At 42.1% G+C, this 20,412-nt stretch overlaps 2 protein-coding genes across 2 annotated transcripts; one reads left to right on the forward strand and one right to left on the reverse strand.

Moving 5' to 3' along the window:
- Positions 1–9,343: 9,343 nt before the first annotated feature.
- On the reverse strand, positions 9,344–11,412 carry LOC146655196 (CD48 antigen-like). The gene has a single exon (XM_085428647.1). It carries the CDS (start codon positions 11,215–11,217, stop codon positions 10,483–10,485), a length of 735 nt encoding a protein of 244 aa, XP_085284773.1. The 5' UTR covers positions 11,218–11,412; the 3' UTR covers positions 9,344–10,482.
- Positions 11,413–16,359: 4,947 nt separating this feature from the next.
- On the forward strand, positions 16,360–19,581 carry LOC146655197 (D(1)-like dopamine receptor). The gene has a single exon (XM_085427477.1). The coding sequence runs from the start codon at positions 16,439–16,441 to the stop codon at positions 17,918–17,920; it is 1,482 nt and encodes a 493-aa protein (XP_085283603.1). The 5' UTR covers positions 16,360–16,438; the 3' UTR covers positions 17,921–19,581.
- Positions 19,582–20,412: the final 831 nt, after the last annotated feature.

Genomic DNA, 20,412 nt, shown 5'->3' on the forward strand with positions numbered 1-20,412 from the left:
GTAGTTATTGGTGACTCTTATACTGTATCAGCACTCAGCAACCTGGCTCTGTAGCTCTGTGTGGTCTGCCACTTCATGGCTGAGTTGCTGTGGTTCCTAAACACTTCCCCTTTGACATAATACCACTTACAGCTGATTATGGGATATCTAGGGGGAAGAAATTTCACAAGCTAACGTGGTGCCTTACTGGTTGTATGTTATTACAGAGCTCTTGGGTGTAAAGGCAGACTGCATGGCTAAATGCTTGACTTTATACACCTGTGGCAATGGGCCTGAAAACACCTGAATTAAAATAATTACTTTTGTTCATGTAGTGTAGCTGCACACACTGGTGAACGACCTGATTTCAGTGCCAATGAAACACGAGGGGTAATTCCCAAAGTCTGACCTGCATAGGCTTGCTCTATGCAGAAGCACTAAACTATCATTACAGAGTAAGTATCTCGAGCTGCAGTAACTTATTGCCGATGTGGGTGTTTAACTTTGCTCATTACCAAACTGTATGACTTAATTTAACGTATAGTTGTGGAGGTGTATCAGTAGAATTCAGCCGACCCCTTTGACCCTGAGGCGTGTCCATTACGACGTGTTGTTGACCGGACTACAACATCTTACATGCATCGCTCTGTGTGTTCTTCGTGTTGCTTCATGCAGGCCACGAACCAGGATCAATGAACTCACCACACACCAGAACCATCGGGATGTGGTCAAGTAGCCAAAATTGTGTAGGAAGGTTTCAGACTTCCTGATGTGACCTCGAAGTATCTGCAGCAATAACAGGAGCTGTTGGCTAAATAATAGTTAAGGTTCTCCATTTTTTATGAAAGGAAAGGAGATAATGCCATCCCATAATTCAAAGCAGAACAATTAACACAACTGACAAGTGACGCAGGTCATGTAAATGTTAATTAACAGTCTGTTTTGATTTTCGTGCCGTAACCTGCCGATATGTTTTGAACCTTCAATTGCAGCTTGTAAAATCAAAGCCAAAGGCGAGCTCTGAACATTATGCTCCTGCAATAAAAACAGCTTTTTATGAAGTTATGTGAAGAAAATAAAAAAGTCATATAAATCAAATTATGAGCTACATACAACAAAATAATGAAAGTGATTTTGAGGCTCAGGAGTTCATTTAACGTCAGTCATGGAAAGTCTGGATGAAGGCAGGATCATCTCTCCCACCAGAGGAGAAAATATGAGTGAACAGGATGAGAAACTAATCACAGGATGACAAACATATCATTTTACTTCATAGGCTACTCATTACTTTTTATTTAAAATCGCAGCCTCTATGATGTAAGGTATCATTTTCACCAGTCGTTTTCTCTTTTAATCACCTACATGAAACAACCCAGCAGGAAGTGACGTGCAGATGCACATTTTGCAGCTGATCCTCAGATTTTTATCTCTCCACAGCAGACTCACATCAACAACATCAGCTGTCACCATAAGTAGTGAGGAGGAGACTGTGTGGTGTGTGGTCCTCCTTGTCTAGATTTTCGTGGAAGACACAACTGATCTGCAAACACTCGCTGTGCAGAGTGCGATCCAAATGGAGACTGTTTACTTTCAAAGTAAAAGTTGGGACATTTAAAGCGTGCTGGTTTCAGCAGCAGGACAAAGCTTTTACTTTGAAGGTGAACAGTCTCTGTTCAGTCTCTGTAGTGTTTGCAGATGAGTTGGTGTCTTTCATGCAAACAGCAGGTGACCACGACCATCAGCTACTGACCGAAGAAATTAAACGAGGTTTCTGGTGCAGCACGCTCTGATTTCACAGCTGCTTGGGGAATATGTATTTTCAGCAGGTGAAGCTGCTTTAGGGCCTACAGCTGACACCTGCTCTGACATCTCTGATTAGCTGCGTGGGCAAACATGAGACATCTTCAGTGCAGTAAACGGAGTCCTGGATGATTTAGAAACATGTGACCTGTTCTTAACCTGCCGCCTGTTTGTACCCGGCTGATTCAGACCGACTTTTTTTTACAGTGTATCTGTCTGTCCCTGCTGTACAAGCAGAGCAGGCTGTCGGTGTGTCTTTGTGTCAGTGTTGTTGCAGAGTGCAGTGACCTGCAGTTACACTCTCTCTGTTCCCGTTAGGGTAAATATCCCTCTATTAGCAACAAGTGGTCTGAAAGCTCCGATTCTCTCTGAGCTGCTGGAAGCTTTTACAGAGTTAGACAAGAGAGGAAAAGCAGCAGCTCTGCCAGATTAACCCTCACTGCAAATCACTCGCATCTATTTGATCCACTTTGAGAACAACAGCACATTCACATTTTTACATTCTGCTTTAGGTTTTTGAAAAGTATTTCTCCAGTTTTAAGCAACATGTGTCAAATCGATCTTTGTCAAAACATGAAAGACAACCAAACTCATTGGTTTTTGAACATTTTGACACCGTTTTGTCCACCACCACAAGTTCAAGGCACACTTGCCTGAGGGCTGACAGCCTGACTATTCTTCAAACCTCGGATTCAGGGTTATGTGGTTTCCATCCAGTTTGAAAGCCATCATGTTCAGTTTTTGGAGACAGAAATGACCATATTTGGATGAGAAGGTGAAGTGGTACCTACGTCAGACTAAACATAAAACTTCTTGGATGGTGTGTGAGTTAACAATAAGAATTAAATGCAACCATATTAGTTTTCAGACTGTTGCATTAAAAATGTTCAGCAACGCATGAAGCTCGAGTGAGAGCCCATCAGTTATAATATCCACACTCCTTATAATTATAACTCTAAACCTTAATAACATTTAAAAGACTGAATTTGTGTACACCCCCACCCCACAGACGTCATAAAGACCAAACAGTTTTCTGTATCAGGCTGTAAACTTTTTCATTTCTGCTGGAAAGTCTTTGAAGACTGACTCACTGTCTGCACCCCTAGTGGACATGAGAGGAAGTGCAGGTTTTGGTAGCTCGGTGTTGGCGTCATTTTGCAGCTTGTTGTTTGGAAAAATACTGATGAGATTAAGCTGCGGTAACTTTTCTGTAGTAATTCTTTCTAGTCCACTTGAATCAGAGCACAATGATGTCATCTCTTTATAGATGAGTCAGCACAGTCACAGAAAATTGGCAGAACATAAACACAAAGCCTCACAGTCACCGGCAAAGTGGAGAGCAAAGTATCTACAATGTGCTTTTTTAGCTCAATTTTTGCGACGTTGTAACAATATCTGCTGTCCCATCATTAAGAATAAAAGGACGACGTCTCCTTCACATCTTTCATCACATCATGACACTCGATGTGGAGGACAGGCGATCAGGACAGCAGCTCACTTTTTGAAGGAACGACTTGATTTTGACTTGATTTTCTTTTTATAAACTTATTGGTTTATTGTGAGTTGACTGATGGTTGAATGTCAAGAAGAAACGTTGTTGCTCTGTTAACACCTAATGGGAACAAAGAAGCTGATGCTAACAACCCAAGTTTGACAGAATGGCAGGATCCAGAGTTATTAGCTGCTACAGCTGCTTTACTGGGATTTACTGCGACCGGATCAGCATTTTTCTATAGGAAAGGGCAACATGAGCTCTCTTTCTGTCGAGCTAGCCGGGTCACTAGCGTAAACTGATGAGCATTGTTATGTTTCGGTTTCCAGTTAAAGGAATCTAAACAAAGATGCTGACATGATGAAAACCTGCCTAGTTTTAAAGAAAAATGAAACAAGCTAAAAATTAAAGTGAAGAACCACTCTACATAATCAAATGTGTGAGGAGCTGCCTTAAAACGGTACTTTCAAACCACTTTTAAACACATACTTGATTCACTGACTCACATGTACATTTTTTTTATGAATCATATATGCGTCTTTGCTAACATTAAGCATGCAAACACACTGAGATGGCATGATCAGGATGAGATGATCGAAGGCAACCCTAAGGTGAGTATCTTGTACGAGGGTACTTTGACTTGAGTTGGGGATCGAACCACAAACCGTCTCATTCGTAGCTTCTGCCAAACAAATATATGATGATGATAAAACTCACTGATTAAATCCACCTTTATTCCCAAAGCTTATTTCACTTGTAAGGTTGTTTTCATTTAGGATTTACTGTGAAAAATGTTGAAAAAGAGAAGAGAGTGAGACTGAAAGGAGCGGGAAAAGGAAAAGTTGCTGACCCGCTGCTGAACCTCGGAGCAATAATGAGTAATGACCCTGCAGAACGAGTGTGTGTGTGAGAGTGTTGAACGGCTTATCAGTGCAGTCATGCTTGTTTTAGATCTTATCGCTGTTTTCAGGGTTCGTGTGTTTAGCAGTTAATCGTCTTTATGGGTCGTGGTGCAGCTGAGCTCTAAAAACAATCGCTGACTGCTGGGATATTTTTAGATCATTTGGCAGTTTCGATTTCCGTCTTCAAGCTAGAAAATTGATTCTAGTTGTTCAGGAGACAAGTTTGCTCAACCTTTTATAATTGACACACATTAGCGAACGCAGTCATCTCATAGATTAAGTAGCCTTTGGCTCAGTAGCACGCCCACAGGAGAAGCCAGAAGTTCAAGGCACACCTGCACAAAATGCCAGTCCTTCTTTGGACTGAACTGTTGGACTAAGGCACTTTTGACGGGCCATTTGCCACATCTGGACCTAACATGATATCTGCAAGTGTGCCACTGCTCCACTGCCATTTACCTTGCCTCAGTCACCTTATCAAGCACTTTGGGACAGTCTAGCACATGGTTTTGCTGCCTCTGGTTCAAATCCAGCACTCGTTAGAGGAAAGCCACGTTCTCAGACAGCATGTTTGGTTCCCATGTGCCTCTTTACCTCACTTGGCACGGAGCTGAGAGCATGTCTACTCTTCAAACCTCAGACTCAGGGGGAACGGTGCAGTTTTGGTTCGTGCGCTCCACGAGCCGGCCGAGGGTGCATGGATGTTTATCCATAAGTCTGCTTGTGTTTTGTGGACCTGGAGGTGGTATTCGACTCCTCTGAGAGGTGAGAGGGTTCCTGTCCCTACCAATGGCTACAAGCTGTAGGTAGTGATCAAAAGAATAAAATCTCAAATACAGGCAGCAGAAACGAGGGTGTTTATATGTTGTGTGGTTTGCTCCACAATGATGAGTAGTTCTCCTTATTAAACTTCTGTCTATAAATCAGGTCCTTTTCTGTCATCCCTCACTCAAACCCTACCATCATACTAAATCTCCCTCTGACGGGTGTTTTAAAGAATATTGGGTGAGTTAATGAGTGCATTTTTGTTGCATACTTTTGCAGAATATTGTAATAATAATGTTTGTTTTTTATAACATCTGATGACACACTTATACGCAGTTTGGAAAACACTGCTTTAGATGTGTGTGTGTGTGTGTGTGTGTGTGTGTGTGTGTGTGTGTGTGTGTGTGTGTGTGTGTGTGTGTGTGTGTGTGAGTGAGTGAGTGAGTGAGTCATAAATCCTGCTGTTTGACAGCAAACACACTGCAGGGTCACCAGGAAAACACACAAACACACAGGTGGTCTGTAGCTGCTGAGAAGCTTGTGGAGGACACGCATGTACTTGTATTCCTAACATCGTGGGGACACACGTCTCGCTAAACACTCACATTGTGGGGACACGGTTTATGGATGCAGTCTGCTAACCACATATATATTTTATACTACAAAGCAGGTTTAACATAACCAGGCTATGCTTGTGTCTGGCTCACCTAAACCTACAACCCCACTCAGAGATAAGGAACAGTGTTTATCAACTGTATTTCTTATCGAAAGCTTTCTGCTGCAGGCTCTGTGCACGGTCATATTAAAATGGGTTTTTGACACATTATTCCACAATTTAGCACCACGATTTCAATCAAAGGAATTAAAAAACAGGTGATACAGACCATTAAAAATATAAAAACATGAAACATTGGTGCAGTGAATAAGACAAAAAAGTAATTCTTAATACAAGATCTTGTGAATTTTGATCATCACATTCGCTGTCTGCGCTGCTGTTTATTGCAAACCAGGCAGCTGATCTATAAAAAGCTTCTCAGTGAGGTCGCACAGACCTTCAGCTTGATTAAGACATGCAAATCATTAGCTTGTAGGGGCTATCCCATCTTTAAGGGAGGACGTATGAACCCTGCTTCCGTGTCCAAAATGCTCTGTGTTTATTAGGCTGTTGTGTTTTAAACATGTTTTTAACCTGCTAACTTCTAACTCCGTTAAACTTCATAAATCCTGTTTTCATGGATGCCTGGATGTTAAACTTAATTGTTACACCTGGTAAAGCAGCAACACTGATCATTTTATTACAGATGAAAGAAGTTTGTAACTCAGTGATGCTGCAGTGTTCGTTTGACTTTGGGACCTGAAACGGAGTTTGGACCCGCAAACAGCGAATGACGTCAGACTTAAAGACCGGATTGTTGCTTTAAATACTCTTTCCTAACTTTAATTTAGCTAGAAGTAATTTAGAAGTTGCCAAAATACCTAGAGTGGTGGATTAGTGTCCACAGCAACACATTTCAGCAGCTGTTTTTGTCTTTTTTCAAAGAGAGGAAGTCAATCTGGGTGAAAGGTCAAATCATCAGAAGCACCGGGGAGGCTAAATAAATGAAAACAGTATTGGAGGTGCTAAACAGATGATTATTTTCACAGTGTTCCAGGAGGCTGTGTGTAGTTTACACAGACTTTGAATCCAGTTTCTCTTCTGCTTCTTTTTAATTAGCCATACACGCTCACATGCGAGCCGCGCCCTGCTAGCTGCAGCGCTTTGTTTATGTTAGCGAGGAGCTCATCTTCAGACGAGTTCGCCGCACGGTCTGCGGGTTCAAGCAAGTTCAACTACAATCCAGCATCTACGCTTCAGACATGCACTCACACATACAGGCCTGTGATTAAAGAGCACGCACAAGCTGACCTGTGAGACGAAACGGAGCCTTTTCTTTAACGTCGACCGAACCAGCAGAAAATTGCTTTTTGTGCATCGATATCTCACAGATTATAACTCCACACGCACGCACAGGCAACATGCCTCTCCGCCCCTCAACAGTGGAACCAAAACGAAGCGATTAGAGTTTCAACTCTTCACCTCACCGTCGAACCGCCGCTAGATCTGCCACCGGGCGTAATTACAGGTGGGGAGGAGACGGGCGGCGGGCCAGCCCGATCAGCCTGCTTGCGTCAGAGACGACTCTGCCTTCACCTCACGGCAATGTGCGTGCCAACACACACACATGCGCACGTTCAACAAGAAGAGGTGTATAGTGGCAACCACAAAGAATTAAATATGTACAAACAACACAGGAGGAGGAGGAGCAGAAAGTTCAGGTATGTGCAGGTACACGGTCTGACACACTTAAACGCGACCTCAGAAAAAGGCTCTTTGAAGCTCACTCAAAAATGTGAGCGGCATTTTGAGGAACTGATGAACGGGACAAAACGTCTTCGCCCGCAGGCAAAAGAAATTCTCACACACATTCACTGATTTATGTGGATCTGACAGCTCCAGAGAAGCAGGTCAGCAGAAGGTGGGACTGGCTGATTCTCCAACAGATCATGCACCTTTGTTTCATAAATTCCTGTTTTTAAATTCTTCCAAAATAACAAAGTCATGCTATCAACAGAACGCGACGGCACTGCTCTGACTTTAAGTCCTAAACATCTGTGTATTGTGTTTGAGAGATATGAGTGTTTACAATTTTGGCTCCTATTAGGTAAATTTGGACTTTGAGCACCCCTTATATAACAGTTCCATAGAGGAGACTGTGGTAGGTTATATATGGGATGAGATGAGCCTCCTAGGTCACTTGTTTCAAAAGGTAGGTTCCACCCAGTGACCTTTGACCTGATTTACTTGCTATGTGATTTACAGCATTCAGCAGGAACAGAAATACAAAAATTATCCTCCGAGAGTGGATTTCACCTGAACAGGTGAAATTTCGGTTCCTATTCAGAATATCAGGTAAAGTACTCATGAAGTTTTATCAGAAAAGTCGTTGGACCTCCATGGGGCCAAATCAGCTTCATATCATTCAAATCCTCAGATAAATTATTTCCTTGGGAACAAAACATATCGTGATTCTAATTGATCGGGTTAATTGATCCCGATTATGGGCGTCTCATTGAAGGCCTGGTTTCCAGATTTGGGTTGTTTCTGGTCGAACTGAAGGATTTCTTGTATCTCCAGTGAAAGTCACAGTGTTGGGCAGACGTATCTGTACATATGTGAAAAAAGTGGCTGAGCTTTCTGCCGTCTGTCTTTGTGGTGCATTCAGGGTCATGCATTCAGGGTTGTTCCCTGAATGCACCACAGGTATGTGCAGGTACACATACTAACTGTGAATGTCCCAAACATGAATGATTGTGAACTCTCAAAATAAACTTCTTTGTGTTTTTATTTGAGTCACAAAAGCGGGCAGGTGGTGCCCTCTTGTGGTCACATTTGTGCTTTACACAAGTAAAATTGAATTGAATCGTCTGCAGTGGAAACAGCAGATGGCATTAATTATATCTTTTCTGAGTTAATTTCACTGAGAATAATCAGACCCCAGAATATGACTTTAGCACCACAGTCATGGAGCCTGAGTTGAAAGTTAAGTAATTCTAGACCCTAAAAATCTAATTGAAGCTATTTGTTTGAAGTTTATCGTGTTTAACCAAAGGTTTCTACGTGCTTTAAAGAAATGAATCCCCAACATCTTATATTAATTTGTCTTTAGGAAGGTGACACACACTTTTGGTGTAAGTCGTCTTTCATTTTTTTTGGCTGAAGCAGGAACACCTTCACTGTGGGGAAAAAGAAAGAATATTTTATTGTTATTGTACTTATAAGTTATTTTATTTGACTTTGTTTTGTGTTTTTCATTGACTTTACCCAGCATTTCATTATTTGAGACACTGCTTGTGTACTTACAGGCTTAAATGTTCCTGTCAAATAGGCCACGCCCCCAATGATGCAAACTTAAAGACTCAATACATTTGAGACAAATTAGTTCCAAAAACATCGAGGATTTTAGGACTTGTGTATAGAGTATACGCCATTTTAACTTCCCAGGACTGCAGATGGAGAAAAGATGCATGCTCGCTCACAAGATCTATGTTTCTGTGCACGGTCCCCGAGAAATAAAAAGAATACATAAAGAAATTTTGATCTGCTGACAGCTGTAGTTCTCTATTTTTTCCAATTCAATTTAATTTACAAGCTCTAAATCACAACAGTTGGCTCAAGGTGCTTTAAAAGCTTCTTCTAAATCCATCACAGGTGAGACAGACGGGCAGCTGTGCGCGTTCCTGAGCGGAAGGATCTGCGCAAGCTAATAATCCCCCGCCCATTTCCGGCTTCGCTTGAGCCGGGCGTCCATTTTTTCGCGCTCGGATTTTAGGAGGTAAAATAAGACACCATGAGTCTGTGTAGCACTGCCAGGTTTATTTTGAAAGGCACCACAGTTTCTAATAAATAATCAAACTGTGAAGAAGTTAATATGAAAGATGGAAGATGTTATATTTCCACTGTAGTGTCAGTACACTATTAGAGCTTATGCCGAGTCAGACTGCACACACAATAGTTTGTTTACAAGTTGACTTCTTCTTTTATTGGGATCACACAGAAGTAACACACACACATAACTGGGCGTGGTGCCCCCTACTGGCGATAGCTTGCATAGCACACAATTCTTGGTTCATACATAACAGAAGAGTCAGAAGAAAAAAGAAAAGTCACCTGTGCAGTGCTTAAAAAATACTTTTAAAAAGTGTAAAAAGGACAGCACAGAGTGTAGAGTCGTGTCTCATTAAGTCAGCACTGAAGCATTACACGAGTACATGATGCATGTTTAAACTATGCACATCAACATATTTGTGGACCTATTCTGCCTTTTTTGAGATTATATACACACATAGACAGTGTGTATTTTGGACAGGAGTCAAGTCTGTTTGTTTCAGACAGAGGATGAAGTGAAGGGCTGCTATGAAATACAGGATTATTATCAGGGGTGCACATAAGTGGTCCGCAGGTGCGCATTCGCTGTCAAAATAAAAGACGCGCACCAGATAAGAAGTTGCAACGTGTGTTTGCGTACATAAGATTTTCTGATTATTATTAACCTGTGAATCATGCAAAGCCACCCTAAAAGATTCAGAAAATAAGAATGAGCAGGACAGATTTCCACCTTAAGAACTTTTACAGATACATCACTTGTAACTGTACTTCAAAGCTATGGCACTGATGGCTTTTTTACTTCAGTGTAAAGATATCATTACTTCTTCGTATTCTGCCAATCTGTGAATTAAAACAGGGAGGATTTCAGGGTTGTTTTCCTGCTCGATGAGTTGAGGACACGCCCATGATCTTAGCCCATAAGAAGCACCTTAACACATCGAGGAACGTTTCTGTTAAAGTTCGAACATTGTACTGTCAGGAAAGCTATGGGAGAGTCAAAGGGTGTGGGCTCTTATGTTAATAAAGGCAGACCCTCAAATAAAAAACATTTTCTTTTGTTTTAGGAAGAATGACTACTGCAGCAGTAGCAATCTATAATACCCATAGGCAGGCTGTTTTCATTGTTCAGGGGCTGTTGGGAACATTGCTGCAAAAATAACATCAATCCCAGTCTTGACTGATTCTTTGAATCTGTAGAAAAAAGCCGCTGCTGATTCTGGTTCTGGTTCTGGCGTTTTCTCCTGGTAGAATCGATTTTTGAAGGGTAAGCTCTCTTTCTGGCTCACTGAGTTTTCCATCCTGCAGGTGAAGGTTTTCACGCTGTCCATTTCCAGACTGCTGAGATCCCTTTTGTCTTGTCCCCTTTCCCACTCTCCATCGTCCTTCTTCCAGGAGTAGGTGACAGGCCCGGCATTTGTAATGTCTCCATAACATTTCAGTCCACATAGCGATGGTCGATCACACGCCAGCGGCTGCAGAGTCACCTCAGGTCGGGGCACATCCTCGATCGCCACAGTCTTATGAACCCGACCCTGGAACTGGTTGTTGATCTCCACTGAATACCATCCACTGTCCGCCGCAGTCATGTCCCTGATCTCCAACACTCCTGTGCCAGTGTTCAGAGTGGTTCGGCCTCTAAACTTGCTGAAATATGTCAGAGGAATCTGGTCTTTCACCCACTCAGCCAGCAGGTTCTTGCCGTATTTCCACACGATGCTGGTGATCTGTTCATAGACCGGCTCAGGGCTGAGCTGAAGTGTGCCACCAACCCTGAAGTACTTCTCCACAGTCTGGGCCTGACAGAAGCTAACGTTAGCCACCAGCAGCGCTCCGAGAACCACAGACCGACCCATGTCCACTGATCAATACAGGAGTGACAGAGTATCGATGATCACATCAATAAAAACTCACTCGTCGAAATCTTTTCAGGCAGGTCAGTAAAAACCGACGAACGTGAGGCGGTTTGAGTCACTGATAAAGAAACAGACCTCCGCCTTTTTCTTTTGCTGTGGAGCAAAATGTCTCAGAAAAAAACCTTCAGCGTGGCTTCTCTGCTGTTCGCTTTCAAAATGAAAGAACAAAAAATATTTCAACCAATTTCTACAGTCATTGATTAAAAGCCATATATTCTAATCAATTCAGTGTTAAATGAAACATTTGTTAATTTTGTAATATTTGTGAACCAGATGATTTATTTCTTAATAAATTAATAACAATTGTTTCTTTTCTTTCTCTCCCCCCCCCCCCCCCTTTTTTTTTTTTTTTTTTTTTTTTTTTTTTTAGCAATATCAAAGTTAATTTGGAGATCTGTGAGGTGAAAGTCAGTAACAAAAACTCGCCTCGGTTGTATAAAGTTGGATCCAACTGTTGTCCATGGGATTTATGGTTTCCCTTCCTAATCCTTAAAGGCTCGCAGGTGAAAGTGATCAACACAGGTGAATACAACACTCAAACTAACGCCTCAGCACCACGAGGAGAAGAAAGCAACCTGAATGCGAAGAAGAAAGAAGAAGAAAGAGGCAAACAGCTTATTTTTACAGCTATATAACACTGCTGTTAGTGTGAGCGTAACATCAGGTACCAATTCAATAACGTCATAATCAGGAAAATCCTCAGGAACATGTAAAAAGAAAGAAGAGTTTATCAGAGGCGCTGTTTGAGGTTTTACTGCTTTATTCCTTAAACTGCTTTATTGCTGCAGTCAAAACAATCCTCGCTGATATTGTATTTATATTATTAACATGACAATTCATGTTTTATATGTGCAATGAAGCAGAACAGCGACGCAACACGGCTTTATTTTGAAAAGCACGGAATCGAGTTTCCTTAGAAAGTGAAAGTAACTCTAAAGTAGGCCTCGGTCCTATTGTCCCGCACTTATTGTAAAATGGTTTGTCTGTAGCCACATAACGTCTGTATTAAGAACTAAATTAGTCTTAAAGAATAAAAGCGACAATTTGACAGCAACCCCGAGAACCCCCCCACACACACACACACTGGCTCTACGGGGAGGTGTCTGACCGATCAGAGCAGTTTCCACATAGGAAAGAAATGTGCTCCGTGTCTTTCCCATGTGCTTTCTTTGGAAAGAATGTGTATGTAAATAGACTTATTTATGTAAATAAATGTTTATTTTGACACACAGTAGGCTATAAACGTAAATATGTGCATTTCAGTTCATCCACAGAGTGACTGCAGTGATTGTTCAGGGTGAATTTGATATTTACAATAAGAAAAGAATAGATGGTTTTTCTGGTTTTCTATTCAGACATGAAAGAACAAAGCCTCCTTGCCTGCGTCCTGTCGTGTGTTCCTGTAAATGTGTGTGAATGTGTGGATGACTGAATGTGTAAAGCGCTTTGGGGTCCTTAGGGACTAGTAAAGCGCTATACAAATACAGGCCACAGGCCATTTACAAAATGTGTGAAGTTGTCCCTGATGCAGTGGGATTATAAATTATTACAATTAATTTAAACACATTCAGAATGGATAAGTGGCATAATGACTTCATGCACTTCATGTTACTTGTTACCAATGAAACAGGCAGCTGATAGACAGATGATGCTGTCAGACCTTCGAAAATCCTCGTGAATGCTGAACTGTTGAACCAACACATATGATACAGTATACTGTATCATTTATGCTGTTTGCCTGTTATGATCGCTGGTTTAGGTTCCAGGGTTTTTGATTTGTCTTAGAGGTTTTGAATTTATTTTATTTGGACTCCTTTTCCTTTGAAAGGGTAAATGGCCTGATTCCTATATAGCACTTTCCTCCTCTCCCAGAGAACTTAAAACACTTTACACAATGTGCCTCATTCACAGCCTCTTTCTATGCTCAAGTGCTTTTCATCTAACATTCACACACATTCAGACTGTGATGGGGTGCTGCTTGGGGTTAGTACCTCTTTGGCATACAGACTGGAGCAGCCAGGTATTGAACCACCAACCCTTTGTTTAGTAGATGACATGCTCTTCCTCCTCAGCTTCACCTGTAGTGCGGTGTAGCTGTGACTCATGCAAAATTGCTGTAGAAGAATCAGAGTGTAGAGGATGGGACTGAGGACGCAACCCTGTAGGACGCCAGTGTTTGTAATAATGCTGGCTGAAGTCCTGTTGCTTATCCTGACGGACCGACAAACTCCTCATACCCTCATGTATGAGTCTTTGTTTTCCAGATGGGAGAGGGAATAGTGAAGGGCAGCAGTGACCATGGGGCCAAATCAGCTTCATATCATTCAAATCCTCAGATAAATTATTTCCTTGGGAACAAAACATATCATGATTCTAATTGATCGGGTTAATTGATCCCGATTATGGGCGTCTCGTTGAAGGCCTGGTTTCCAGATTTGGGTTGTTTCTGGTCGAACTGAAGGATTTCTTGTATCTCCAGTGAAAGTCACAGTGTTGGGCAGACGTATCTGTACATATGTGAAAAAAGTGGCTGAGCTTTCTGCCGTCTGTCTTTGTGGTGCATTCAGGGTCATGCATTCAGGGTTGTTCCCTGAATGCACCACAGGTATGTGCAGGTACACATACTAACTGTGAATGTCCCAAACATGAATGATTGTGAACTCTCAAAATAAACTTCTTTGTGTTTTTATTTGAGTCACAAAAGCGGGCAGGTGGTGCCCTCTTGTGGTCACATTTGTGCTTTACACAAGTAAAATTGAATTGAATTGAATCGTCTGCAAACAGCAGATGGCATTAATTATATCTTTTCTGAGTTAATTTCACTGAGAATAATCAGACCCCAGAATATGACTTTAGCACCACAGTCATGGAGCCTGAGTTGAAAGTTAAGTAATTCTAGACCCTAAAAATCTAATTGAAGCTATTTGTTTGAAGTTTATTGTGTTTAACCAAAGGTTTCTACGTGCTTTAAAGAAATGAATCCCCAACATCTTATATTAATTTGTCTTTAGGAAGGTGACACGCACTGTTGGTGTAAGTCGTTTTTCATTTTCTTGGCTGAAGCAGGAACACCTTCACTGTGGGGAAAAAGAAAGAATATTTTATTGTTATTGTACTTATAAGTTATTTTATTTGACTTTGTTTTGTGTTTTTCCATTGACTTTACCCAGCATTTCATTATATGAGACACTGCTTGTGTACTTACAGGCTTTTGTTAATATTTGTTTAGTTTTATTATTATTATTTAGTCTTTTCATTCTAAGCAGCTCAGCATGTTTAAATGATTTTCTTGCTTATTTTACATTTTATTCACAGCTGAAGCATTTTGAGATGCACTAAAGTAAGTTTCTGTTGTAGTGAAATTAAAAAGTCACAAACAAATTTTATGTGAAATACTTTGGCTGGTATTAAACAGTGTGACGCATTAAACTGCTTCATCAGTGTCGACTCGCTGAATGAGAAGAACTGCTGCTGGGAGACATTCAAAACTGTTGATTCGCTGAGAAAAGGAGCTGCCGGTGATCTCAGACTGTTTTGCTGGGTTTGATTAACCTTCCGGTGAAAACGTGTCCTTCGTTATATGTTGACTGTCACTGCGGTGCCAAACCTTCACCCTCAATCATCAAACCTGGAATACGCTGTATGAATATTTCACACCAGATATGATCTTTATATTTTAAGTTTCTGCATTTTTAGGAGGAGTTCAGAAGTGTGTGCAGGTTTGCTCAGCCTTTTCATTTATATAGAAATGATACATTTATGTCTCTTAAATGTTGAGTTCACGGCTCACTTCACACACACAAGTTCAGGGGTAAAGAGGAAGAGGAGGAAGCGAGGAGGAGGAGCCTGAATAAAAACGATTCCCTCTTAATCATTTTTATTGTCTGGACATTTTGAAATGCTGTTTTATTTCATGATGATGCCATTTTTATTAACAGCATTACTGGAATTTTCCTGTATGGTCCCTTTGCTGTATTTTCCATTTTTAGGGAATTGCTGTAATATCTTTTAAGGTATTTCTACTGCAGTCTCATTTACTGTAGTTTTACTGCAATGTCTGTAACCAGAGTGTAACAACACTTTTAGTGTATTTTCCTTTATTTTTGCTTAAATTAGTTTTGTTGTTTACAGTACTGTTTATTAATTTAAACCCGTAGAAGCATTCTGATTGCAGTGCAGCACTTTAAGCTAAAACTTAACATGAAAATGAGATACACATTTGTCAGATTTGTCCTTAAAATTTACTTTTATTTGTAGAAAATTGATTTGAAATGAATGAAAGTACAACATTTGTTTTTAAATGCAGACTGATTTTCTAAAACACTGAATGTTGCTACTTGTGGACCTCATTAAAAATGCATTGAATCATTTTGATATATTACACCAAACCCGCCATTACTTTGACAACCGATTGCATTCTTGGTCTTATATGAAGAACCTGGACTGCTGCTTTTTTCCTATTAGGCAACATAATGAGGCATAAAGCATAAGGAGGATACTTACAAGCTATAATACGTTTAATTGAATCCCTTATATTAAAAAAGTTAAATGTATTTCAGGTGTGACAGATTTGATTTTGCTCTGTTACTGTAATATTGATCTTTGATTTTTAATTAGCTGTTTAATTCTCCCTGATAAGCTCGGGAGTTCTCGGAGCTCCTCTCCGCGATTCGTTCCAGCAGGAATGGAGGAGAGTAATCTATTACACACGCTGAGGAGGTAACGAGCCCCGCATCGCTTCCACCTGACTGAGTGTGAGCGCGTCACACAGAGAGGTGAGTCCACTGTGAGTCACATCGGGGCTGAAGACCGAGGAGGCAGAGAGTTCTTCCCCCCCCGAGGAGGAATCATCCGAGCCACCGCTGCTGCTGATCCCCCATCATTTATCTTTATTATTATTATTATTATTATTATTATTATTATTATTATTATTATTATTATTATTATTATTAGCATTTAATTCTGAGGATTTATTCACGGAACCTTTTTTCTGTTTTCTTCTTGACGCGGATCTTACAAAAAATCAAAGGAAAGTGTTTTATTTATATATTTATTTATTTTATGTTTTATTTTTTCCTTCGAAGGATCCTTCAGTGGATCAGCTGCACGGAGGACAAACGGCTTTCCTCGCGGATATTAATGCGCTCTGTCACTTTGCGTGATGGAGAACTTTACCGTGTGGAGTAATTTCACTCGAGTTCTGTCAGAGCTGGACGGGACGGAGGAGGACGAGGACGGGGAAGAGGACGGCGGAGGGATCGGCGGACTGCGCGTCCTCGTCGCCTGCGTGCTCTTCCTGCTCATCGTGTCCACGTTGCTCGGGAACACGCTCGTGTGCGCAGCCGTGATAAAGTTCCGCCACCTGCGCTCCAAAGTCACCAACTTCTTCGTCATCTCTCTGGCCGTGTCCGACCTGTTCGTGGCCGTGCTCGTGATGCCGTGGGAGGCCATCACTGAGGTGACCAACACGTGGCTGTTTGGACGCTTTTGTGACGTCTGGATCGCTTTTGACATCATGTGCTCCACAGCGTCCATCCTCAACCTGTGCATCATCAGCGTGGACCGCTACTGGGCCATCTCCAGCCCCTTCAAGTACGAGCGGAAAATGACTCATCGCGTGGCGTTTGTCATGATAGGGGTGGCGTGGACGCTGTCCATTCTGATCTCCTTCATCCCCGTGCAGCTCAACTGGCACCGGGCCGGGGAGGAGGAGCGGGAGGTGGCGATGGAGGAGATGGCGGCGATAATGGCCGCCAGCGGAAAGAACTTCACAAACTTGAGCAGCTTCAACTCGAGCGACGTCGCCGCCCAGAGTTGTGTGGCCAACCTGAACAAGACCTACGCCATCTCCTCCTCCTTTATCAGCTTTTACATCCCAGTGGTGATCATGATCGCCACCTACACCCGGATCTACCGAATCGCTCAGACCCAGATCCGTCGGATCATGTCTTTGGAGCGGGCGGCAGAGCAGGCGCAGCACCAAGGCCACGGCGTGAACAGGAACCAGCAGCAGGTGCAGCGGCCCGGCGACGAGGCCTCGCTGAAGTCCTCGTTCAAGAAGGAAACCAAAGTCCTGAAGACGCTTTCAATCATCATGGGCGTGTTCGTGTTTTGTTGGCTGCCCTTCTTTGTCCTCAACTGCACCGTCCCCTTCTGCGACCCGCCGTGCGTCAGCGACACCACCTTCACCGTCTTCGTCTGGTTCGGCTGGGCCAACTCGTCCCTCAACCCGGTCATCTACGCGTTCAACGCAGACTTCCGCCGAGCTTTCGCCAGCATCCTGGGCTGCGGCCGAGTCTGCTCGAACAACGCGGTGGAGGCGGTGAACTTAAGCAACGAACTTGTTTCCTACCACCATGACACCACCCTCCACAAGGAGGCGCTGGTCCCCGCTCAGCCGCAGCAGCATCCCCGCAACATTAACGTCAGCTCGGACCACCTGGAGGACATGAGCGCACATTTTGACGAGGAGTCGATCATCTCCAACGGTTCTCCGAGCCACAACAGACTGCTGCTGCTTCCCGCAACCATCCAGTATGAGGAAGACCCAGAGATTTCCTTGGAAACAATCACACCGTTCACCTCAGCTCCAGGGCTGGAGAGTGATGCTCTGATACCAGGACAAGTCCACCAGGACGGATAGGACAGACACAATGTTTGGACATTCCTCCATGATGTGTGCTCTTGATTCATTTAAAGTTGTGGACTTTAGAACTTCATAATTTGGGTTATTGATCTGAAACTGGCTAAAATCACCACTGAGCACAAAGAATGTATAATCTCCACGTTCATCCTATTATAGCCCGTCACGAAGGGACAGATGGTGCTTGAAAAAACTTTGTCTTGACAAGTCTGATGGCTGATATCTGGAGCTCTGAGGTCTCTCCAGACGAATGTCCCATTAACAACTCAATAGTTGCGCCTGAACAAGTCATTAAAATTGCACTAAAACTTCCTTCTCATTTAAACTCTTTAAATGAGAGTCCAGTGACATCACCTGCTGGTTTGTAAAGTCCAGTTCTGAAGCCTCAAACTGAGCGTTTCTGACATGCTAACCAGGCGTGACGAGCTTCTTTCTCACTATAACATTTTCAGCGGGGATCAACTGCTGAGACGAAAATGCCCTGTTTCACGTAGATAAATATAAAAAAAGAAAAACAGAGCTGTAATGCACTTTTTCTTAGTGCGAGGAACTGAGCACTCTGTGATTCCCAAATCACAGCAGTGTACGCACTAAGTAGATGCGCCCTAAATCATACCCCTGCTTTACTGTCCATTTAACTTTTTATGGGACCATAATTTATAAAAATAAACATTTTATGTCCAGTAAGATGTAAAACTAGGAATTGAGACCATAAACTCATCAGATAAGTTTTCACTGAAGTCATTTATCAAGTGAGAAGGGGAGCCATTTTCCCATCGTGTTAAATATGACCCAATTTCTTTTTCCCGCTGGCCTTTAGAAAGAACGCAGGTTCGAGGCCCTCCAGCGTTGGCTGGATCTATCGAGCCTGATATTAAATAACAGGCGGGAAACTCAAGCTACTCTTAAATGCCAGCATCCTAATTTATATATTTTTAACATCCTGTTTGCTGCTGTATTTTGTATTGTGTTTGTTTTTTCATGTTTTCTTTAGGTTGTTTAAATAGAAACAAATGTATGTGTGTGGAAATGTGACCTCCTGACAAAAAGCCTGTGCAAACCCAGTGCAGACACAATCGTTTAAACCCATATTTATTCACAGTAGAACACAGAAAACATATCAGATGTTTAAGCGTAGACAGTTTGAAGTCGATGGCAGCAACATGCCTCAAAACATCCATGATGGGAGCAACAAGGCTGGAGAAGCAGGCGGTGCAAAAAATAAACAGCTGGAGAAACATGTTGTACAAATCAGGTTAATTGGCAGCAGGTCAGCAACATGATTGGGCATAAAAAGAGCATCTTGATTTATAAATTGTGAAACAATTTCAGAATAATATTCATCAAAATAAAATTGTAAAAAAACTCAGAAAATATTAAATCATAAACTAGTCTGGAGAAGCATCTGTGTGCATGAGACGAGGCTGGAAACCCGGACTGGATGCCTGTGATCCGATGGCTCTTTGGCTTCGGAGTAGAAGAGTCTGAGTGCTGAGCCAGCTGAGAACATCTGGAGCATCCTGAAACCAAAAATGGGACAAAGAGGAGTCCGGACTGCTGGGCATCAGTCCAGAACCGGACAACAGTCCTCTGGAAGTCCAGCAGCTGCTGTCCTCAGCTCACAGGCAGATGTTACAGAGGAAACATGGACCAGCCCAAACTTTTAGAGACGTGTTGATACCATCAAATTCAAAACAGTCTCATATGTTCATTAAGACTCAGTTCAATCATTTGACTCGTTTTTTGTGAATAAATGGGTTTGTGACATTTGCAAATCATTGTATTCTGTTTTTATGTACATTTTCCACAGCATCCCAACTTTTTGTATACTAGGAGAGAACTGTTAGTGATGTGGAAGTGCTTTAGAGACACGTAGAGGCAACCGGTGTTTGTGTGTTAAAACAGAATTAAGGGTTGAGGTTATGAAACCTGACCCTGACTCTGACGTTCATCCATAAAATGACATTTAAAGCATCATCATAAGTGCGATGATATTTGCCATTCATCCGTAATCCGCAAGACGCACCGGTTGTTTGAGAATATGGTATTAACAGGGACTTAATGTGAAAGCAACATTTAAATATCTAAACAGTACGATGGCTACTCTGTTGCTTCGTTGAGGTTTTAAATGCACTGTAAACCATCAGAGAGACGAATAAATGCAGAAGAGGTTTAACTGAGTGAAAGTCAAAGCTGCTGTACTGAATCTTCACAGCAGAAAGAAACTTGATGGCAGTCATTGAGGATCAGGGAGGATGGTGGGGGGGCCTGACAGGTAACCTGACTCCCTCACTAACATCCTGTCTCCCCCCCCCCCCTACAGATACATTATGCTGTTTTCAGCTATTCTTAGAAACATGACATTTTTGATAAAAAGTAAAAAAGTAGAAATGAGATTTTTTTCCAAACAAGAAAAACAAAATACTTTTATTTTATTTTATTGATATAGCGCCCAACCACATTCGTCTCAAGTAAAGACGGTACAATGATAC

This window comes from Rhamphochromis longiceps, linkage group LG13 (genome assembly GCF_057381845.1).
Source record: "Rhamphochromis longiceps isolate RC_006_pf linkage group LG13, R_longiceps_female_GT1.1, whole genome shotgun sequence".
Taxonomy (NCBI): domain Eukaryota; kingdom Metazoa; phylum Chordata; class Actinopteri; order Cichliformes; family Cichlidae; genus Rhamphochromis; species Rhamphochromis longiceps.

Bases quoted from the DNA above. Each gene is read 5' to 3' on its own strand.
- LOC146655196 (XM_085428647.1), bottom strand. From the start codon at position 11,217: ATGGGTCGGTCTGTGGTTCTCGGAGCGCTGCTGGTGGCTAACGTTAGC.
- LOC146655197 (XM_085427477.1), top strand. From the start codon at position 16,439: ATGGAGAACTTTACCGTGTGGAGTAATTTCACTCGAGTTCTGTCAGAG.